This window comes from Rhyacophila brunnea, unplaced genomic scaffold, assembly GCF_057557595.1.
Source record: "Rhyacophila brunnea isolate RB1 unplaced genomic scaffold, BYU_Rbru_1.0 scaffold_16, whole genome shotgun sequence".
NCBI lineage: Eukaryota > Metazoa > Arthropoda > Insecta > Trichoptera > Rhyacophilidae > Rhyacophila > Rhyacophila brunnea.
Window position 1 is genome coordinate 2,358,581 of NW_028232816.1, and position 23,811 is coordinate 2,382,391.

The 23,811-nt window shown below is 33.4% G+C and overlaps 1 protein-coding gene and 1 long non-coding RNA gene across 2 annotated transcripts; both read left to right on the forward strand.

Annotated features, from left to right (window-relative positions):
* Positions 1-6,767: 6,767 nt before the first annotated feature.
* LOC147074184 (uncharacterized) lies at positions 6,768-8,929 on the forward strand. Its single transcript, XR_015070279.1, has 3 exons — positions 6,768-7,508; positions 7,800-7,922; positions 8,832-8,929. It is a non-coding gene; the product is annotated as an uncharacterized LOC147074184 (long non-coding RNA).
* A 10-nt stretch (positions 8,930-8,939) lies between these two features.
* Positions 8,940-16,396, forward strand: LOC147074185 (RNA polymerase-associated protein CTR9 homolog). The gene is made up of 4 exons (XM_085943843.1): positions 8,940-9,069; positions 9,300-9,572; positions 11,305-11,480; positions 16,169-16,396. The coding sequence occupies exons 1-3, from the start codon at positions 9,062-9,064 to the stop codon at positions 11,324-11,326; spliced, it is 303 nt and encodes a 100-aa protein (XP_085799969.1). The 5' UTR covers positions 8,940-9,061; the 3' UTR covers positions 11,327-11,480; positions 16,169-16,396.
* Positions 16,397-23,811: the final 7,415 nt, after the last annotated feature.

A 23,811-nucleotide genomic window follows, 5' to 3' on the forward strand; every position in this document is an offset into this window, starting at 1 on the left:
TAAATAGGGGTAATAAGCATCACGTAAATGAACAAAATAATATTTAATTCATTTTAATTTTTTAGTTAGCTTTCAAATGACAGATTATTATAAAATTAGTGATAATCAGCCACCATACTTGTTTTCAAGAACTGAAGGTATTCTTAGTTATTTTATTTCATGCCTTTCTTGATATAGTTGAGGAAGGCTGCAAAGAATTTTGGTTGCATAATAGTACTTTAATTTATTCGTACAGGGACAAAGAGATTGGAGGGAGCTCTTGCTATTCTTCACCAAAACGCAGTTTAAATTAATATTTCCATTTATTAGATCCATTATATTGCAGTGCTCGAATATAAGTCATTAGTTTTCCTCCTGGTCGTACCTATGGATTTGTAAAATCTAACACCAATATTTTTTTTATTAAAATGATGGCATAAATATGTAACATGGTATCTTCTTCTTCTTCCACGGTGCTACATCCCGGGGTGGGATTTGGCCTCCTCCACAACCGCTCTCCACTCACTCCGGTCTCTCGCCACACTTCTCCAGTTACCGGATCTTCCTATATGAAGCCAGTCAATTTCTACGGCGTCAGCGCATCTCTTTCTTGGACGGCCTCTGGGTCTCTTCCATTGGGGTAGCCACTTCGTCATGATCCTTGGCGCTCTAACTTCAGGCATTCTCTCCACATGCCCCGCCCATCGTAGTCTTTGGAACTTACAGTGTCTTATGATTGTTTGCTGTTCAATCAGCTCTTCCAACTCGTGGTTCATTTTAATTCTGTAGTTCCCATTTTCCAACGTGGGTCCAAAGATTTTGCGGAGTATTTCGCTCGAAGACAGCTAATTTGTTTTCTTCGTTTTGAGTCAAGCACCAAGTCTCACAGCCATAAGTGACCACTGGCCTTATAATCGTTTTATAAATTAGAAGTTTACTTCTTCGGCCTAGAATTTTCGACCCCACCAGTCGCTTGCAGGCATGCCAGCATTTATTCCCGGAGATAAGGCGGATTTTTATCTCCTCTGCTGTCTTATTTTGGGTATTTAGGCTGGATCCGAGATACGTGAACTTGTCCACCCCTTCATATGCATGCTGTCCTATGACTATATTCTGCAGCGGTACCTGATCGCGTGTGCTGACCATATACTTAGTTTTTGACTGGCTTATTTCCAGCCCAGCGTTTTCTGCTTTTATTTTCATAGTGCCACCATGGTCGATCATCCTCTGTTTGGATCTGCTTGTAATTAGTATCCGTCAGTGTGGTCTTTATAAGCCTTACTAGTTTTAAGGGAATTCCCAGTATTTTTAGGCTTTGCAGCATCTTATCCCTATTCACACTGGCGAAAGCTTGTTTAAAATCAATAAGCAGGTGGTGGAGTGTCAGGTTGTATTCGTGCGCTTTCTCCATAGTTTGCCTCATGAGATGGATGTGATCTATGGTGGATCTATTTGGTCGGAAGCCGCATTGGTATTCTCCCAGGATTTCCTCACCATAGATCATTAACCTGCTATACAGTACAGATGAGAAAACTTTATAAGCTGTGTTTAGAATTGTGATCCCTCTGTAGTTATCGCAGATTGTTTTGTCTCCCTTTTTCAGAATAGGCACGATTATTATACCCATCTTCCATTCCTCAGGTAGAATTTCTTTTTCCCAAATATTGAGAATTATCTTGTGGATATTTGCTTCCAGTGTAGGGCCACCAGTCTTTATCAGCTCGGCTGTTATCCTGTCGGTTCCAGGTGCTTTATTGTTTTTCAGCGTTCTTAATGCTCTTCTTACTTCAGGCAGAGTAGGCTCATCAATAAATTCCTCAGCAGTGTGGTACAATACTTCTTCCGTTTCCTCATGACCATTATTATAAGCCTGATTTAAAAGTGTTGTGAAATAGCCTTTCCATCTTTCCATAATGTCCTTCTTTTTGATCAGCATTTGTCCTTCACTATCCTTACAGGAGTTTAATCAGGGTTGATAGGATTTAGTCTTGTAAAATTTTCTGAGATCATTGTTTCTTCTTTGACATTCCATGTCTTGAAGTATTCTCATGAGCATCAATCGCTTTTTCTCTCGGCAGAGCTTTGTTGCAGTTTTTCTGTTTTCTTTATAAGTTTCGTAATTTTGGCTAGTTTCCCTTTGTAGGCATTTCTTCCTTGCTTCATTTTTTTTCAAACAGTGCTTGCCTGCAATCATCATCAAACCATACTGCATCTATTTTTGCTTTGTTTTCCCTCAGAATTTCTGTGGCACTCGTGATAACACAGTTTTTTGTATTTTCCCAGTCCACATTCACATCATCGGTTATTAAAGTCATTTTTAAGTTTGTTTCTATAGATTCCTGGTATTTATCCAAAATTTCTTCATCCCTCATTTTTTCAGCTCTCCATTTAGTTCTTCTCTGGCCTTCTTTTTTCAGTATTAAGAAGATTTTTTGTTTTAATTTTGCTCTCACCAGGAAGTGATCAGAATCGCAATTGACTTCTCTGCAGACGCGCACATCCTCCACTGTTGTCGCTCTTCTTTTTGATATAAGAATGTGATCATTCTATTTGGTTGCATGTATTACTTCCAGGTATTTTCCAGGTTCCTTTGTGGATATTTTTATGTTTATACCATGTACCACTAATTAATAAATTATTTGCAGCCGCTAAAAAGCATAGACGTTCACCATTATCGATTGTCGTTTGATGCAAACTGTGCTACCCAGCTACTTATTTAAATGCTTCATCTTTTCCAACTTTTGCATTGAAGTCTCCCAAGATAATTAGAGCATCATGTGGGAAGACTTTTTCGCAGGGTCTCTGCAGATCTTCATAGAATCTATCCTTAATTTCCTCGGTCGCATCATCAGTTGGGGCATAAACGTTGATGAACGTAATATTGAAAAGTGTACCTTTCAGTTTAAGTTTACATAATCTCTCACTAATTGGCTCAAATCCTAGTACTGCCCTGCGGATATCAGAGCTGATTAAGAACCCAGTTCCATAGCGACCCTGCGTACCTGCAGATCCACTGTAATACAAAGTGTAGTTTCTCTTGTTTATGAAACCTGCGCCCTCCCATCTTATTCCCTGCAATACAGTCACGCTCATTTTATACTTATGCAATTCAATTGCAACCTCCTCCATCTTGCCCGGCTGCAACATAGTGCGTACGTTCCATGTGCCACATTGTATATATAATCGTTTGTCCTTAATTCTTTGCTTGGGTCGTTGGTTTATGGGGAGTCCGGGGTTCGTAATCAGGGTTTTTTTTACCGTGTTGGGTGATTAACCCTACGACGAACCCTCATCCTTTATCCGGGCTTGGGACCGGTCATAGCGTAGGTAGAGTCGTTCCCTATTACTATAGGCGGAGATTGTGACATGGTATGGCTTAGGTTTTTCCAGGCTTCTTTAAACGCAGTTATATAATCAGCATGAACACTTTTTTTTTATTTCTCAACCTCATTTCAATTACAGAGCGAATCGTTCAACCTCAATTTGAGTGTGGTCCTTCTCCTTTTTTTAATGTACATTGGTGATATTACGTGGCATTGCAATATTAATTTAATAAAGCATTGGTGAGTACTAAATTTTTTCCTGGTTTTTTTCCCTGCTCCATCACTATACAGAATAGTGGTTTTATAGTCGTCGTCGTCGTCGTCGTAGAAAGAGGCAGAAGAGGAAGAGTAAATTATTGACATATTATTACACTGGAAAGCTAATTTGCAGTAAGCCCACTTTCGACTTCAATCAAAACATTGCAAAGACCATCAATCGTTTTTGGTTGCAGAGAGTAAAATTATGAATGGCAAGTTTTGTTTTAAATTATGCGCTGGACACATTAGATTTTGGATATATCAAAACGCATTGTCTATTGTAAACACATATTTTTCAGTAATTTTGTCAGATTCCTTTTCCCTTCTGGCGTAGGTATTTTTTCTTTTCTTGCTGAACAAGGTATTTTAGTCCATCTAAATTATTTGTTTGACTGAAATAGTTTTCAATTCAGGTATTCAAATTTCTGACAGACTTCTATACTATGTTTAAAATGTTTATTTGTCCCTTAAAATGGTCGAAATCAGTGTTTCTAAACCTTTTTACAGCTGTGGATTACTGAAATTATTAGAAACGTTTTACGCACCGCTAACGTATAAGGAAAACATATTATATAATAACGTATGATAGCAGTTAATTTCGTCACGTAAAACCATTAATATATTTAAGGACAAAAACACAATGCTCAAATACTTACAGTTGCACAGGTTTTATTAAAATTTTAGCATTAGCATTTGGACGCCCAAAAATTGCGGACCACAAGAAAACTTTCTGAGGACCACTGGTCTAAATTAAACATTGGCATCATTAAATATACAACCAAGCCAGGGCTCGAAATAGACCGGAACGCACCGGAGCGCCGTTCCTGTTCGTGAAATTCTAAAAGATACCGTTCCGGCTCGTGGATTCTTTGAAAATTGCGTTCCGTTTCGTGTTATTGAGATAATATTGCATGTAGGTATATAGTTCTTAAAGTTGTAAGAACTGATTCGTGAGAATATGTTAGGTTATTTATTAACGATTAGTCCTACAAGGTCTACAATATAATATAAGCTGTTCGGTTTTCAGATGTGCTCCAAATTTGTAATTATTTACCCTTACAAGCAGGGCTGAATTTCCAAAAGGGCTACAGGTCCGGGACCTAAATTTAGTAGGTCTACAGAACCCCGAAAAATAATGTGAAATCACAAAAGAACCTTGCAGCGAAGGAATACACAAATATACGAGCTTCTAGAATTTTGAAGATAAGAGCCCAATTCTAAGAAAATTGGTGGAAAATAAGTGATTTTGCAAAAACAAACATAAAATAATATGAAAAAACCATTAAAAAAATAATTGAAAAAACCAGGTTTTAGTACTTCTCTGTATCCATCTTTCAGAATCGTCCTTGTTTCTCTTATGAATGCCGGATTTATCTGAAATACCATCTGAGATATTATCTGGCACCACATAGTGCAGACACAAAAACAAGTCATTATCTTCCAATACTGGAGTAATATTTTTTGTGTTAAATATAATAATTGCTATAGTTACTATATAATTATTATAATACCATTAATATCGATAATTCCTAGTATGTATCATCTGCAAAGAATAATATTTTCCGAATTATGTACCTACCTACTCGTACCTATTTTAATAACAACTGTTGTTTCACTATTGCAAAAAAAGTTTTTAATTTTTTTCTTCAATTTTCTAGTAGGTTTTTTAAACGGAATACATAGTTTTCAACTGCACCACAGTGGATCAAATAAACAGATGTGGATGGTTCAATGTCATCTTGCCGAGATAATAATATTATGTAAATGATTGTCGGTTCGTGATTAGACTGTGGTTCTATATCATTTAGTGTTCTTAAAACTGTTGAATACCTACATAGGTAGTAGGTACATCAATATTATTGTATATTTGCATAGTAGAAGCTGTTACCTTATGGCAGTGAAATTTAATGCTGCTCTGGTCTTTTCATTTTCTGATGTTTTAAAATAACTCCACAATATTGAAACCAGTTATAATTTTTGGGGGTGTCTTCACAGCCTTTCTGGTGTTTATCATTTTGAAGTGTTTGTATTTGTCTTCACCAATAACTTTTTTTAAAAAATCACAGGAAATAATTTTGGTTCAAGTTTTTCTGTATGAAAATGGAGACCAAGCTATACATATCAACAGACGACGTAATAAAATAATGACTGACACCTTATTTTATCAACCAAAAGTTGAAACGGCCAACTACTATGCTATGACCAAATCATAAATAAAAGCACCATATCTATGTATTAATTAAATACATAGAAATATGTATGTACCTACATATTATACATATTTGGCGTAAAAACCTCAAAAATGATAATCATGCACGACTATTGCCACTCGATTACTAATAAATGGTAGGTAGGTACCTACCTATCATACATTTTTTTCACTTAATGTGACCTGTATGGGCATTGGTTAATAATAATCGCTGGCAAGCTATATTATTTCGTCTAGGTATCTTATAGGTTCAAAATGCTTGGGTGACTAGGTACAATGAAAAAATGGCGTTGCGAAAACCTTTATAACATTTTGTAGTCTTGGGACATCTCTCAACAGCAGCCTCAAAATGATTGATTCCTTGCTATAATTAGAAGAGAGGCGATCTTCCTGTTTTTTTATCTTCACAGAATTATTAAACTCATTATTTCGTTCTTCCAGTCAGCTTTGAACGTAATATTAGATTGATTAAGGGCATTAAGGCGAGATATAGGTACCTAGGTACCTAACTTGCCGACAACACCGAGTTGAGTCTTTATTTTAATTGAGGCTTTTCAGCGATTAGGAATGCAGTATATGTATGAATAGAATAGTTACCTAAATTATAATAATACTTATATTATAAGTACCCACATATAATTTGATTTTTTACGGCGTATTGAAAACCTGTGTTATTAAAAATCTATAAACCTTATAGAGATAGGTACCTATCTTCTTCTTATTGTGCCATCCCCTAGCGGAGGTCGACCACCATCAAGGCGATCTTATCTTTGTCGTATGCTACCCGGAACAGTTCGGTGGAGCTGCACTCGTACCAATCACGGAGGTTATTAAGCCACGAAATGCGGCGCCGTCCTCTGCTACGCTTCCCATTAATCTTTCCTTGAATGACAAGTTGGTGAATGCTGTATATGTGTCCTCTCATAATGTGGTCGAGGTATTGTAGTTTCCTGGTTTTGATACTACGTAGAATTTCTCGGTCCTTCCCCTTTCGATTGAGAACTTCAACATTTGTCACCCGGTCAGTCCAAGGAATTTTGAGGATGCGTCTATACAGCCACATCTCGAAAGCTTTAAGTCTCCGTGACATCTCTTGGTTTAGCGTCCATACTTCCATGCCATAGAAAAGAATTGAGAGCACATAACAACGTACCATACGCAGTCTCAGACCTAGGTTAAGATCTCGATTGCTAAGGAGGCGTCTCATTTTGAGAAAGGCGCTCCTTGCGATCTCAATTGTAGTTTTTATTTCCTGAGACTGGTCCCATTTCTCATTGACCCATAATATCGTTGTTAGGCAAAAAATACAGCAAATCATTAATAGGTAATTAATAATTATTATGCTGTGTTATAATATGAATCATTATTTTTTACTGTTTATGTGTTAGCAGATCTAAAAAACTATAACGAAGTGATCGTATACTATTTTAAGCCTTTAACTTCCAAGTCGTATTTCTGATATAAATTTTATAAGCCCCACATGCCTATACGCTGAAATGATTCATTATTTTTCTATGTTACTTAGAGAAGCTTCATACATCGATTGGCGTAGGCCGTAGCGTATCGTTATACCGTACAATAGACAAAGGGTTAAGTTGACGATTATTCGTTATATGAAAATATAATATATTATGAATTTTGCAGCAATGTGAAAATAGATTACGGCAAAGCAATAATTCCTTACGGGGCATCCCAAGTTTTCTAATGCAGCTCGAAGACGGTGAATTCCCATAACACGGGTAAGTACAGCGCAATTATTTTTTACTCTAGTAGCTTAAAATGTAATGACGTCATTCTTTAGTTCCTCGTACCTACAGCAGGTGCCTGGTCATGCGACTTCGAAACATTTTGATTTTTGATAATAGTGTAAAGATAAACCATCACTTATTTTATAATAATGTAGTGTTTTGAATGTATAGTTTCGTTATAATTATTACATTGAACTAGCTAAAGTTTTGTGATGTGATTTTACTTCATTTTATGACATGTGACGTAACCAATGTCGTTTGCCTAATCTAAATTGTTTTTAGGTGATCGAAGTTGGATCCTGAACAATTATTACCTACCGCATGAGATGAAAAAAAATACTCAGTATTCTTCGCCTAGAGAGATCCCACTTATCATCTGGGTCAATGTCAATGTTGGCGTAAGTAGTAAGTACTTATAAGATTTTACGCATGGAATGTAATGAAGTTAGAATGTCACCATCAATTTCCTAGGGTAAACAGTCTATTGTAGAAAAAAAAACTATCAATTATAATCTGGATGGCGAACCCTTTTGAGTAGGTATATTAATATTTTACTAAATAACTAAATGAATACTTTTTTAATCAATTTTTATGGGTAATGATTACTCTCTGGTGTTTGCTTTTCTCCATCGCCAACCACCACGTCTCGACACACATAGTCGAGCGTATACCATGGTGTACCGAACATTGGGCGTTTTTCATAGCTGTGCTAAGAGTGACACCTGTAGAATCTTCCCGATATCTCGATTGGCGTGCAAGAATGCATGATTTCTAATCCAATTTAATCTATTATGGTCATGCCTCAATGAAAAAAGACCTTGCTAATCATATGGCGTTTCAAACTTTTTGAAAGAAATAGTGCCCCATAGAAACCAAGTTACAATAACCGAGCCGGTATTAAAACTTACTCGTTTGTATACATTGATATAAGTACCATGATAATACACCGTTTCATACAAAATCACAATATTAAAGTGGGCAAGTTTTGCAGAATAGGTCAAAGACATCTTTCAAAAATCTCGAATAATCCTTTTTTTGCAATGTGGGTAAAGTTAATATTTAACTACTTGCTACAATATAATATAATATATATATTAGCGTTTCGGAAAGAAATGTACAACAATAACCCTTATTGCGATGTAGGCAGGGTTAATTTTTCAACCACATTTATCCACATTTTTATGTCCAGAGAGAATGATATTTGAATGAATGGATGGGACCTGTCGGATCTTGATTTCTATTAGCATCGTTTGCGAGGGTCCTTTCAATTTTTCAAATTGCGTATTCTCATATAAATGTTTGTATTCTATACAGGTGCCGTACGTAAACAAAAAGAACTGATGACTTCATTAAAATCTTGGATGCGGGCCGCACCGCGGCCAACATCGATTATTCTAACTCGGAGAAAGATCAGATGCGGTACCTGGACATGCTCGCCACATACTGCGTGCAGGAAGCTAACCATGAAAAGAATATAAACATGAAACGGGATCTGTTCACCAAAGCCGCAAACCTATACACCACTGCCGACAAAATCATCATGTATGATCATGTAAGACGATACCTACCCACTTTCATTACCTATTTTATTCAACCTAGTCAAATTTTGTTCAAATTTCTTTATATATAATAATATGAAGTGAACTTTACAATTTACAAGTTCAATCCATTCACAACATGACTTGGAAAAACAAAATGAAAACAACTGATTTTCCATTATACAACAGCCGAATTTACTTTACCGGCGAAAATGCTGTACATCTGTATTTTTTTTTTTTGCAGAATCTTTTGGGCCGAGCATACTTGTGCTTGTTGGAGGGTGATAAAGTGGTGGACGGTGGATGCGCAATTCAATTTTGTGGTGAATCAATCTTCCAACAACATCCCCTCGCTGTTCTGGAAAGTGTGCATCGCTTTCAATAAAAAAGACTACCGCAGCGCTCTCGGCTTCTACAGGGAAACTCTGAGAACCAACCCCAACCGCCTGGCTGTTCTCCGTCTCCGTTTCGGCATGGGCCATTGCTTTATGAAGCTAAATAATCAGGATAAAGCAAGGTTTGGGATACTTACATTGTTTTAAATATTTTTCACAGCAAACGTCAATCTGTGAAATGAGAATATACTCATCTCTCATTTAAAATAGTTCAATATAATATTTTAAATATTCAGTTAAAATGAATATCTAGAATTTTTCAAAATTGAGTTTGCATATTTCATCAAAGATCCATTAATTATCATGTTTTTTTAAGTTTTGTTGATTTACGGATGAATGCCATGTGCCAAGTGCAATTTTGCATTATCTATCTTATATTCAAATTCTAAATAGTCATGACTCATGACTCTGGATCCAATTGGTAATGCAAGTGGCTAAACATCCATTTCTCATAAAAAAAATATTTTATATTTAAAATATTTTTTCCAATGAAAAACCATTATAGTGTAACAATAATTTAACCCTGATCATCCACAGATACGATTTCTAGTGCGCATGAATCACACAACTGATAAACATTCTACGAATAATGTTTGCTTTATAATAATTATTGACCTAAGAAGAAGGTAGTATTATTTTGAAATACGCCATTTCTATTGGCATTTCCCAGTGGCTAAGCCACAACATACGACCGTAACCATAACCATAATCTAACCTAACCGAAAAAAAATATTTTTTTAAATCGGTACATGTTCAAACACGGGCATTACCATGATCTTACTCCCTACTTCATTTATCATTTGTCAATTTATAGCTACGGCCGTATGTTGTAGCTTAACCACTGGGAAATGCCAATAAATATGGCGTATTTCAAAAAATAGTACCTTATTCTTAGGTCAATAATTATTATAAAGCAAACATTATTCGTAGAATGTTTATCACATTTGAATGGTCAAAGACATAGCTTATAATTAATATCTTTAGAATTATCTTCAAATGTGTTAATCGTGCCAATTTTTTAATAATAAAATGCCTAATTTTTGTTAAATTTGGGATCACAAAGATTATTAAATATAATTTTTTATCGTAAATATGTCACTATATAATGTTAACATTAATTTTACTAATGGTTTTGTAAATGCGTTTAAAAAATAATGAATCTAAAAAATATTAATACCACTGCACATGGATGTACCGAAATATGACTATATTCTAAAACATTAGAGCGAAAAGTTTAAAAAAATACTATTTTATGTAATAAAAATACTTTATGCAGTCATCAAATGTTTAAAATAAATATAAAGGATAATAAGGCTTCAAAATTATATAAATAGATTATCTAAAACGTTTAAGGAATGTCCAGGATTATGCTCTGAATATACCTAATAGGTTGAGCAAATGGCTGACATCCATTTCTCCTAAAAACAAAATCTGTCAATACAAACCTCCACTCTGTGGAGGCCCATATGATCCTATTAGGATCGGACATGGTCGAAAGAAAAAAGAAAAAGAATACCATAAAAGCTCCATTTTTACCTATGCTGAGCATGTGGGCCGTTAAGTCTGTAAAGAAAACATGAAGAAATTATATGAACCTATAATTATGTCTGATTAATAAAATTACATACTTAATGTAAATATTATGATATAAATTTCATATATCACATGAGTATGAAATGAAATTTATGACGAAAAGAATAAAATCCTTTCTACATAAATTTTAAAAAGATCTCATTGCTCCATCTATCTAGTAATCATAATAGTAATTCAAGAACCTTGTCTATCCGCTTAATTCAGCAGGGTGAAAATTTTTCTCAGTTCAGTTCATTCAGTTGTCTTGTAATTTGTTTTCAGGGTTACAATCCAAGTCCAATAACAACACAGAGAATCGGGGGTTGTGTGCGGAGAACTGTTACTAACTTTCACGAGAAACCGCGACCAGGCTACGCAGTTTGCACTTTCTGCATTTGTCCTGCCGCACTTTGGCCTCGAGCAGATGTATATCATTTTATCGAGGGGATTCAGAGAATGTATGTATATTTTATATCATATTTGTATAGGCGTACAGTTAAAAATATATTTTTTACTGGCCCTACAATCCAATGTGGATCTCGGCTGCCTCATGAAGAGGTCTCATAACAGATATTTTTTACAAGAAATATAATTGATCGTTTGCTCAACCTATTGGGTCCACAGCTTAACAGTTGATATTCCTAAATAATACACGTGATTTAAGAATGTAACAGTCTTCATTGAAAATAGTTAACTTGGAACAGCCTCAGTAAAATACCCATTCGAAAAATCTTGGATCTTCTCAAGCTGACTCAGCTGGCATGCGATAAATCTAGGGTTGATTTCCATGTCATGTTCTAACATTTTTATCAATTAGGTTTGTTTCTGAACCTGTTTCGAGTTATGTATGGAAGATTGATGAATGTTTCATTGTTAAATCTTGTGTAACATCTTGAAGAATCTATAATTTAATTTAAACTATTAAAAAGTACTAGTATGTCAGTACGATAATTCGAAGAGATCCTTATGCTATCTATGAATCAAAATTTGTATATAATAGAATATGACCTGGTATTCACCACTTAAGAAAATTGCTTTACAATAATTGTTTTGTTCACCCATACGCACTTCTGACAGGCCGCTGCGGCTAGCCGGCATACAAAAAACGATATGCGGCTAGCCGCGAAGCGGCCTGCCGCAAGTGCGTATGGGCACTAAGCTTTTTATCAAGTCATCATCATCAGCCGGGGTCGATCTACAGTTGGATGAAGGCCTCCCTTAGCTTCGTCCATTTTTCTCGGTCCATAATTCTTTACTGCCACATACATCCTTCTTCTTGGTCGTTCACTCATGGCTGAGGATCGTGACCACTTTTTAATTTTGCCATCCAACTTTATTGCCGAGTTTTTTCTTATTTTTTTATCAAGTATGAGGACTGAAGGGTTTATTCGCAAGAATCAAATTTGACGTAAGAGCCATGAAAAATAACAATGCTCGAAGCGTAAAAAAACAAAAACGCTTCGCTCGGCTTCTCGCGTAGTAGATACGAAATCAGAGGTTTTAAAAGTGTTGAATTAATAATATTTTTTTCCTAACAAATTTTATAAACATTTTTGTAGTCGGTAGAATAAATTATAAGAATAAAAATAGTAGACCTCTAAATAAGAACCTCATATTATTGATATGCTGAATTTGTGAAGAGACACCTTTTCTTGAACCTATCATATTTAGGTTCAAATTCAGTGCAAATATTTTTCAAAAAAAAATCTAATACTAAAAAACACGAAAGTGTAAACAAATATAATTTTATTCATTTTCATAAGCTAACATTACAAATTATAAGTTTAAAACATTCACAAGATGGCATGAAAGATTTCTGTTATTATTGCGTTTTTATTGAATTATAAAAAAATGACTCATAAAAGAAAGCAATTCAATGAATATTTGTCGAGGAACGTTTTTTTTTTTAAATTTAGTACACAACAATTATGATTTAAGAAACAATTATTATAATAGCATGTATTTGACGGCAGTACGTTTTGGTCGCCGCGGAGGATTTCGGAACATTAGTGTATAGAAAATTAATAATTGGTTCCTTAATTAGTGTATTGGTTTAACGGTATGCAATGTATTAGAATAACTATTATAAATTGTTTTTTTTTTATAATTTTATTTTCTTTTCTATTGATAGCTATTAATTGATAATTGATATTATTATATTGATAGATATTAATTGTTAACTTGATAATTATTATATTGAGGGTTTCTTATATCCATCGACCGTATTAGTCTAGGATCAACGAGTTCAGGCAATACACAATTCATATAAATCTTGTCACTTGTGATGTGAAGAGTAATATTGTTTTTATTATACAATGAAATAGGTTCTTACCTCAATATATGTTTTACTTGAGTTAAATAATTACTAATAAATGCCTAAGGTGATTCCATTCAATTCAACTCGGCATTAAATATATTAAATTCTAAAAGTTTTGTACTATTTCATTTGAGTCGTTTTATGCGATCCTGGTTTCGCCTTTCGACATCGTCAGGATGCGCACTCCTCAAATATACACTGACAACGAAAGCAGCTAATTCTCACTTAACAATAAATTAATACAATAAAGTAAGGTAAAAACTTTATCACCTACCTATTAAGTCAAAGTGCACAATGAAAAATTTAACAAACAATTAATTATGAATAGTTGAATTGTGGCAGTATGAAAAAAAAAGATTTTACCACAAACCATCTGAAAAATACATACATCATAAAACATATACGTGATTTTGTGCCCCAAAACACTTTTTTTATTATTATTTTGACGATTAGGAAAATTGTGACACATGTTTTAGTGGCCATTACTATGACAGCATTCGAAAACGTATTTTACTTTAAATTTTCTACAAATTTACTATTTGTGACATAAACCACTTAAGATCGATAATAAATAGACCTTGAAAAATAATATTATTTTGTTTCTATTGATAATGCCAATAAACATACTCCTGGATACGTCCCTTTGAAAATAACAAAACATGGCGACCCAGGTACATAAAAACTGTATTAAGTACATGCAAAGTTTTTCAAATCGTTTAAAGCCCAACCAAGTAGGTATTTATCAAAATAATTAAAGTCCACCTATATTTTATCTAAACTGCTCAAGTCCAAAATATTTTTTTTTATAAATGTTGCACCGAACGAATACCTTTAGGACTTCTTTGTAGCCATCGTGGTTATAAGATTCAATTATCTTACAATATCTCACATGCTGCAACCATTTGTATTACAAGATAATAAATAATATAATATAACTACATTTTTCTCAGTTTGACATTCACTGGTATTTTATGATGTTTGATTTGTCAACACAAATTATAACACCTGGTCTACGTCATGTGGTCTTGCCAATTTGATTGTTACTGCAATGCGAGTAAAGGTCATTTTTCTATGAGTTAAAATACTGTTCGCGACGGATAAAATTTTGGAAAAAAAAGACGTCCTCACCCGTTGAAATTTAGAAGCCTACTAAGGTTAGAAATGAGAAATTAGAAAAACTATATGGATTAATCGATCAAATGGTCTCTTTTTGTTAATTTTGCAAAATAATTATATATCTAAATTGTCTGAAAATAGGATAAATACATGAAAACGTACGACGTGTTTTGGTAATATAGCGTCACTAATTGTACCGAATTTATAGGGTTTTATTTATTTTTTCATTGTTAATTATTATTTATAGTATTACGGAAATGTTATATTATAATAAAAAAATATTTTTATTGTGCAGTATATATTATTTTGTGAGAAAAAATCATTCAAAATTGGCTGATGTATACTCAAACTAAAATGGCTTTAAAATCTTTATTTTTCTGAAATTAAAAAAAGTACGTGAGTTAATCAATGAAATGTATTGTTTTACCCATTTCTTTCATACAATATATACCTGCAAAACTATTATTAAGTTCAAAAATTCACTGTGGCGTGACAGTCGTTTTGGCCAATTTCGAAAACAGGACCGACTTTTTGTCATTTATTTTAAAAAGTAAAGCGAATCAGAAAATTTTAATGACACAAAAAGTGTTATTTGAATATTATTTATTAGATTTTAAATAAATAAAGTGTTTATTATGTGTCAATTCGTGTTAAACGTCCTTGCCATTTCCACGATTCTGAGAAGACAGGAAAAAACGGGTCCAATGGCCTTAATACTGTATGGTGGGCGAATTTAAATAATTCATGCAAAGCCAATGTATAAATATATTAAGTTGTTTTATTGTATTCAACAATTATTCCTTCACTGGGCCTCCCAATGTTTCAAAAATGTCATAAAGGCTCAACCAAAGAACTACGAGATAATAAAAATTCTTGGATCACTATACGCTAAATCTACCTTTCAATCTTAACGAGATGTAGCTCGTGCACATCTCAAGAAAGTCACTGATCAATTCCCAGATGACATCGAAGCTTGGATTTAATTAGAGCAGTCTGATTTGCAGTTATATCATCCCATTTTTTATTAATATACAAGACATAAACTTTCATTTTTAAAGATATAATAATTATGTATAACCATCTTAGTCATTTTGTCATGTCTTTGTTTCATCGTTGATACTAGATAGATCAATATACACTTCAGAGAAGAGGTGTTTATTATCTGCATTGTGAAACTTGTAAAACAGTTTAGAGATTCACACAATTCACCAAGCACGTCTTTATAGCGAGCAGCAGCCATATTGTAGATCCAATTCATGGTCCGAAATATGTGTCTATATGACAAGGGTGATCGACTAAATCTCATGGAGCAATTTGGGATAAAAAAAGTGTATTCCAAAAAAGTCTATGTGGATGTTAATCTGTAAAAGACTTGTTTTCGCAGGGTTTAATTGAATTTTAAAAACTAACCCAACACCATCTGTAAGTTGTCTTATTTCAATGAAAAAAATATGCATGACTGACAAAGTTTAATGTGCACTATTTATGGCAGTTCTTAACAGCCTACCTCCACCCTTCACCACTGCTATCTATGCCCCAAGGCTTTCTATGCAATGTGCTGCTCACCCATCTAATGGTCAAACAAGCAATGAAATGTAAAAACAATAAATTGTTGACTACGTAGTATACGTTTATACAGCATATACTTTAAGTAATATTCTGTTTATTTCTGTACACGCTTGCTTAATCTTATCAATGCTTTTTTGTTTGCAGTATGAGAATTGTTTGAACAAATTCCACGCTCACCATAATGTGGATGATTTGATTTACATGGCCCGAGCTGTGTCGTATGCGAATCGACTCCAGGAAGCCAATATAGCTTTGCTACGAGCCAGACGAGTTGGGCCTTGTAACGGCTCTCTACTCTACACCATGATGCTCATCCTGAGAAGAATGTCCGCCCACGTTTTGATTGGTCACAGAAGTTTATTACTTTCAATACTTACCTATGTAGCTACCTACCCACAGAAAATTGATTAATTTTTGTATCATAAATTTCATGATTTTTCCTTTATAACATTGATGATTTATTGTAATACATTTAGACCAAGCAAAGAAATTACACGTTACACCTCCTTACATTTTTAAGTTTAAGTCGACCACCCAGTTAAGTACCTCTTGGATTGATGATTGTTAATAGAAAGGTAGTTTAAAGTATTTTAATAAATAATTGATGTTTTATGATAAATGTTGAATTTCATTTTTTCACCCTTTCCTTTGCTCAGCTGTTATAAAATATTATTATATTCGCAGAGAGCATAATATTCATAGACTATAGATACATCTAGACGCCACCCGTTGCATTGCTAAATGAAGCTGCGTGCCATGCGTTTGGTTTGTGGGCGAGCGAACGCATTCGTCTACAAATGTTCGAGACCATAGACCATTTCGGTAGTGCTCGCACTAGACGCTCAGAATTAAAATATAATTTTCTATAATAATATATAAATAAATTATCACGAACATGTATCAACTTACCTATGAAGCGTAATACCATCTTTTTGCTTATCAGTACGGCTACCATATTTTAATACAACACATAAAACCATCTTTCCTGCTTAAATAACTAAAAATATTTACCAATGACTATGTTTAACACAAAAAATAGCAATTTAGCAACACGAGCTACGACGCTACGTGAAGCGATTTACCACAATTTGTCGGCGATACTTTTGGAAACTAACTCAAACATATGTAGACCTTTTATCGTGTCGCAGAGATTATAAGGGTGCCGAATACTTTCCCACTCGCACTCATGCATCGTTTTTGTTCAGGCCTTGATAATATTACTAATTGCACTTTTGGAGGAGTCCACACTGCTCTAAAGGGATCTTATAGAATATACTATATCACAATATTTGTGAGGGTGACATTCTTTATGAACATAAAACACAATTTTAAAACATATCTGCTCGATTAATGGAACCGCTGGAAGCTGAGTCCCATTGTATTCTTACCAAGCCGTAAAGGTCAATAATACTAGCATAATTTGTAAAAAGCTTCAGTCACATTACGGCTAGTTATGCCGTAATTGGATAGAATACTGGTGACTAAATTGGTAAAGCGCATCGGCCAGAATTCAATGTATACAGGTTCGAATTCTGTCAAGTGTCATATTTTTTTAAGTACCAATGTTTCTGAGGTGTTTTCAAACAGTGCAAGTAGGTAGGTATATTGTTCTTGTCGGTTTATAGGAAGCCAGCGGCAAACAAATTTTGAAAATAGCTGATATACCTACTGGATTATTTGTTAGGTTAGGTTTTCATTTTTGTATTCATGAATTTTGCCAAAATCAGCAATAAAAATTGGCGCGGTTCCCGCCTGGCTTTCTGTAAACTGACTTGCACCGGTATGTAAATCAGTGCCCCGCAACCTTTTCTCCACGACACACCACAGGTCTTCACAGAAGACAGTGATACACCGCATGTTAAACAATTTATACACCAAAACATGGACCCCACATCCTGAAGGGGGACCCCAGACTAGGATATTTGCCCCCCCTACCTATCGCTAAGGTTAAAGACAGTGTGATACCCTAAAATAGAGTTTTTAAAATGGTGTTTGAGGTAAAATTAATGGTATTGAATGTTTGTATTTATTAATACATCAACTTGAATTATGGTTAGTTGTCTGGTTAAGAATATTTGTTTGTCGAATATTGACACAATAATAATAAATAATTATTGTAACCTACAATCGAATGTTTTAAATTATTAATACCAGCGTAGTAAAATAGCGCTGCAGTCAATTATTTTTAATATGTGAGCAAATTTGTAATTTGTGTTTATCTTACTCCTTGTCGGAAATCCAAGAATATTCTTTTTTAACCGAAATCCAGAAAATAGCCAATGGAACATCTGCAAAATTTAGTTTTTAGAGTCCCATCGTTTCTCAATTCAACTTCAACGAAAGCGCTTCTATAGAATTTTCGGCATTGGTTGCGAAAGGGTTTCGAATCCAGTCGTATTGATTGTATGAATGTAATGATGAAATTTCTTTTGCTGCAAAGTTAATTGTTTTTGAGACGGATCCAAAATTAATTGCTTGTTTTTAATGGTGGTCTGGTAGGTCCTTTGATACATTTGTAGAGATCCTTGTCTTAACTCCTAGTTTATCAGAGCACGTCAATATATTATTTTCATTCTGACTTTGCATTGTTTTATTATGTTCATGCAGGTGCTAAAATATATTACCGAACATTTTTTATATGTACGCAAATTTGGTTATTAAGTAATTATCGTATAATATACAAAATTATTTGTTTTTTTGCAAGCAATGCACCGCGACACACCTACCGTCTAGCGGCGCACCGGTGTGCTATAGAGCTACAAGTCTCATGACGGTGTTAAACAGAGTATGATTCTCTCAGTTCAGATGGCATCCTAGTTATTTTCAAGGAGCGTATGTGGCATAGGTGCTGGTGCATTATGGCTCATCCATCAATATTGACCACGGCACTGGGTGTGTAGAAAATGATGGGTATTAGGAAATGAAAAAAATATCGACGTTATCGTGACATTGTTACCATAGAATACTTCAATGTAGTTACTAGGTGCTGGGAAAATTCTAGGGAGAACAATAATTATCCACTATAACTGCTTAAGCAGGGATGTGGTAAATAGACGGATAAACTTGTATTAAATAGTATTTCCAGTACCCTAAGCCTGAAAGGCGCATCACATGTGACAGAAGATTTTGACGTATGATAGGCAACGACAACAAACTTAGTATACATATAATCATAAACAATATATGACAAAATACAAATATTTAATAATTATTAATTATACATGATTCATACGCTGTCATTCGAAACGATAAGGTGGATAATAACTACTTATAATTTTGTTTATTGGTTGTCTTATTATTAAACGTACTTAAAATTGGGATTTTTAAAGTAACTAGCGTTGGATATAAAGCTTGCTCGTCATAAATTAATGCATAACGAAACATTTATGAACGCACGAGGTCTAAAGATACAGTGAAAGCCATCAATAATTTGTAAGATAAATAACAATAAATAGTATAATATTATTATATTGTGACATTGGAGTGATGAAAACAGTTTTTGGTGACAGCTATAACTGTTGCGAATGGCTTTGCAAAGTATATTTTGACGACGCACCAATAAAAATATATACAGGTGCTTTCCAAATTGAAGCACGAAGATGTTGATTATCATCAATTAGTATAAATGGAAAACAGGTAGATAGGAGCCGTATTGGCTGTTTTGCGAAACTCTTTTGACCAGACCATCCATGCGGATGCGGTTGTTTTTGTTCGGGATATTTTGACAGGGTACTTAGTGAAAATGGAAAAATGCGAATTTTTCGCGTAATTTACATGGAAAAACAATAAAAAATATATGAAAAATCATATAATTAAATTACTCAAAGGTATGCATTTAAAAAATGTGGAAAAAAAATGTTTGGTGTTAAAACTTGACGGCCACTCAAAATTAATTTTCTAGGTTAATATAAAAGATAAAAATTTGAAAAATCGTGTTAAAATTTTACATAAATATACATAATCGTATGCACTTAACAAAAAATTTTTAAAGCAAATTTATTTGTTCAAGTATCAAGTCACTGAATTTAGAGAACTAATATCTCTCACGATATAATCTCTAAAACAAAAAAAGCACGTGCACAAACGTAAGCTAATAATAGTCAAATTGATGACCTAATAAAAAATTAAAAAAGTTTGTTGGATGGTTCTACTTAACGTTCATCAAATATTTCATATCAAATAACTCACGCACTATATGAGAAAAAAAATAAAAAAGTATTCAGGATTGCGCATTAGCTATGCGACAAGAGATTTTACTAAAAGAAATATTTTTAAACCCACGCAGTCAGGTTTTGCATAAAAACTTAAAAATTAAATAGCGCGCTGAATACAGATGAAAAGACAAAAAAGAATCGTGCACTAACGTTAACTACCAACGCACTAGTGCTTACAATTTAAATTTTGAAAAAAATATAAGTTTAGTGACACAAGTATCCAGCATTTAGCTGGGTCACCCAAATTGAAATGCGAATAACCCCCTTAATGTGCGTGCACAAACGAAATAAACGCGTGCACAAACGTGCACTAACGATGCACAAACGAATGCACTCAAAAAAAGTTGAAATTTCAACATTGGGTGACCCAACGTTTAGCTGGAACACCCAATTTGAAATTGGAATTTTTCGGTTATTATAGGTGCACAAACGAAAAAAAATCGTGCACAAACGTGCACTAACGATGCACAAACAAATGCACACAAAAAAAGTTGGAGTTTTAACATTGGGTGATCCAGGTAAATGGACCTTTATGCAACCGATATTCTTTGACAGTCTCCTTACACTATCACTAGATTAGTAAATGCGCTACCTAAAGAAATAGACATTTTCAGTGAAGTACTTTGCATTTTGCTTTTGAAAATCTAGTTTTCTGTGTAAAATTGTAAGTCTGTTTTTTTTATAAAATTTTATTTTTCTTTATTAAATTATAAAAAATAATTGTATGTTTTGATTTAATTTGTTTTTCTGTTATTATTATATTCTATGTTGTAAAATTTGTTATACTTAATGTAAATCTCATGTTGTGAACGTCTTGAATTTAGATTTTTTATGTCCACAGTGTTTTGTATTCTTAAATAAAAAAATATCAAGAAAGGCTTAAAATTAAATTAAATAAGTACGAATACCTTCAGTCGTTGAAAGCAAGTATGGAGGCTGATTATCACTACTAATTTTCTACTAATCTGCCATTTGAAAGCTAACTTGAATACACTTTAATTAGGTATGTAAATCTTTTTTCGATCATTTATGCAATCCTTATTTCCCCTATGTATACAATTTTATTTTATTTCCCAACATAATGTAAACAACCTTGGTACTATTTATTTTAATTCAAACATTGTAACACCCAGCTCAAATGTCAAAAAAAAACTAAAGCAAACCATGACATTGTAACTCCTCTATCTTCTTTATTAATAAATATTTGGTAAAAATTACCAGATTTACGCATTTATAACATTAAACTACTGATAATGTTTTTTTTCAAAATTTTCCTAAACCTGTCCGTTAAATTTTAAAACAGTTTTTTCTTCCTCCTGTAAAGTTAGTCAATATGGAGTTACAAGTTCCGAGCATTTTGGTGACGATATTATGTAGCAATTTTTGTAATATTATATAAATTAAATTATTTCAGATTTCCGAAAAATTAAGTTCTTCGGAAATTGTCGATTGATGCAGTTAGGTGGTAGAGATGGGCACTCTCAATATTCTTGACTGCGTGGGAAGCATTATTTCTTGGAAAGTGATTTCATAGAGGTGGACACATTATCCGGCTGAAAGAGTCCTCAATACCATCAATATTCGATTTTTTTGTATGAATATATTCATATTATATATGCAGGGCTTCTCTGATAATATTATGTTAAATAAACAAAATATTGTAATTAAGTATATAATCAAATTTTCAACATACATACCTGTATTTTGTATATAATAGGTTTATATAAACAATATGCAAAAACGAACCCATGTGATATTTTTGTTTCATAAAATATTTTCAAAATACACAATATGTGTAAATATGTAGGTAATATAGTAAACTTTTTTTTTGGTTTGTAATTAACTGTGTAATTTATTTGTGTTTTTTATTTAACAGTTTTATCAAAGCAATAATACTATGTTATTTTATATAGAACGATATGTAAAAACAAGACCATATTTTTTATTCCAAGATTAACCCATTTGCTATTAAATGATTTGTGTTTAATTTTACAAAGTATTGTTTTTTGTGTTGTTATTAAAAATAAAATAGGTAGTTACTTCCATTTGCATTATTCTTTGTGATCCTCATCACTATAAAGTTTATATTGCGGGAACTTTTTATAATGAAAATACAAATTTACATTTATTATATTTCTGTACCCGAGAAGCATACGGATGCAAGTCCAAAATTTGAAGAAATGAGTTAATGATCATGTTTATCAGTGGCAAAGAGATGTCCTATCTTAAAGAATAAAGGATTTTCAATGATGTATACGGATGCAACCACCATAACTCTTTAGAAGCAGAAGGGTGTACAAGTAGATATGTAGAAATGTCTTCCCTATCCGTTTTTGACAAATGCCCAATCATTTTATTTAAAAAAAAAATATGGTTTTTAAACGAAACCATTCTTGACAGCACAAATGAAAAGGCATATTGCTGTATGTGGAATTAGACAGTTGGTGCAAGGGGGGCCAATGAAGTGGCGTCTTGTATCCTTAAATGGATATATTATGATGACATGGGAGATGATGTGGAAGAAATAACTATCTGGTCTGATAACTGAATATGGCATCACTTTATGCTGGTTCCCAATTACATTTTGTGGTACGAAAAAAGAATGTTGGTGATGAGGATTTACTATTATCCACAGTGGTCTAACTGCGAGCTGACGCGAATATGTCGGGGGTATTATTATTATACAAAAACACTCTTCAGCAAAATTGTTTCAAACAACTTGCCGTAAGAAGAAAAAAGATAGGTCACAAAAATAATATGTCGGAAATAATTGTTTATGTCACTGTATTTTTTTTGATTTTTAAATTTTATTAAAAAAAGCTTTATAATTGCATCGGAGTTCTTAATAACCTGTAATGATTGCTTTCTAACTTTTCATTAACATAAATTTATTATACACACATTGATCCTGTAGATTAGTACTCCGCAACCGTAGTACCGCGGCACACTAGTGTGCCGCGAGACGTTGCTGGCCCGGCGCATTTTTCCGTTAGAAGAAAAAATCAAATATTCTCTATAATATAAAATACTTTGTGAAAACGCAGATGCAGAGAAGCAGATTTTTTTTTTGTAGAATATGTAATCGAAAACATATTTATTTTAAAGCACCTTTATTTTCTACCTCTAAATGTATTCATCTTTATGGTATCTGGATCGGCACCCAAGAATTCTTCGCACTAAATCGTAAAAAGGTTAAACAACTACTACTAACAGTCCTGGACTGCCAGTCAATTCAGTCAAATTTTCAATTTCATTTTCAGACATAAGTCCACTGATGTCAATACCTATATTTGAAAAAAAAAATTCTATGTCTTCTACGAATAAAATTTTTTTAAAAAAACACAATTATTATTCAAACTTAATTGATTTTCTTAACTTATTTTTTTCATCAATCTGTATAAATATTTCTAAAAGTTATAAGAGCTTAACATATAATAAAATAGTTTTTTGGCTCTACTGAACATTTCATGTTTTGGACTTGCATCAGTATGCTTCTCGGGTACAGATTTATTTACATTTATTTATTATAATTAGAGAGCGGATATATATTCAACAAAAAACATGATTATATGC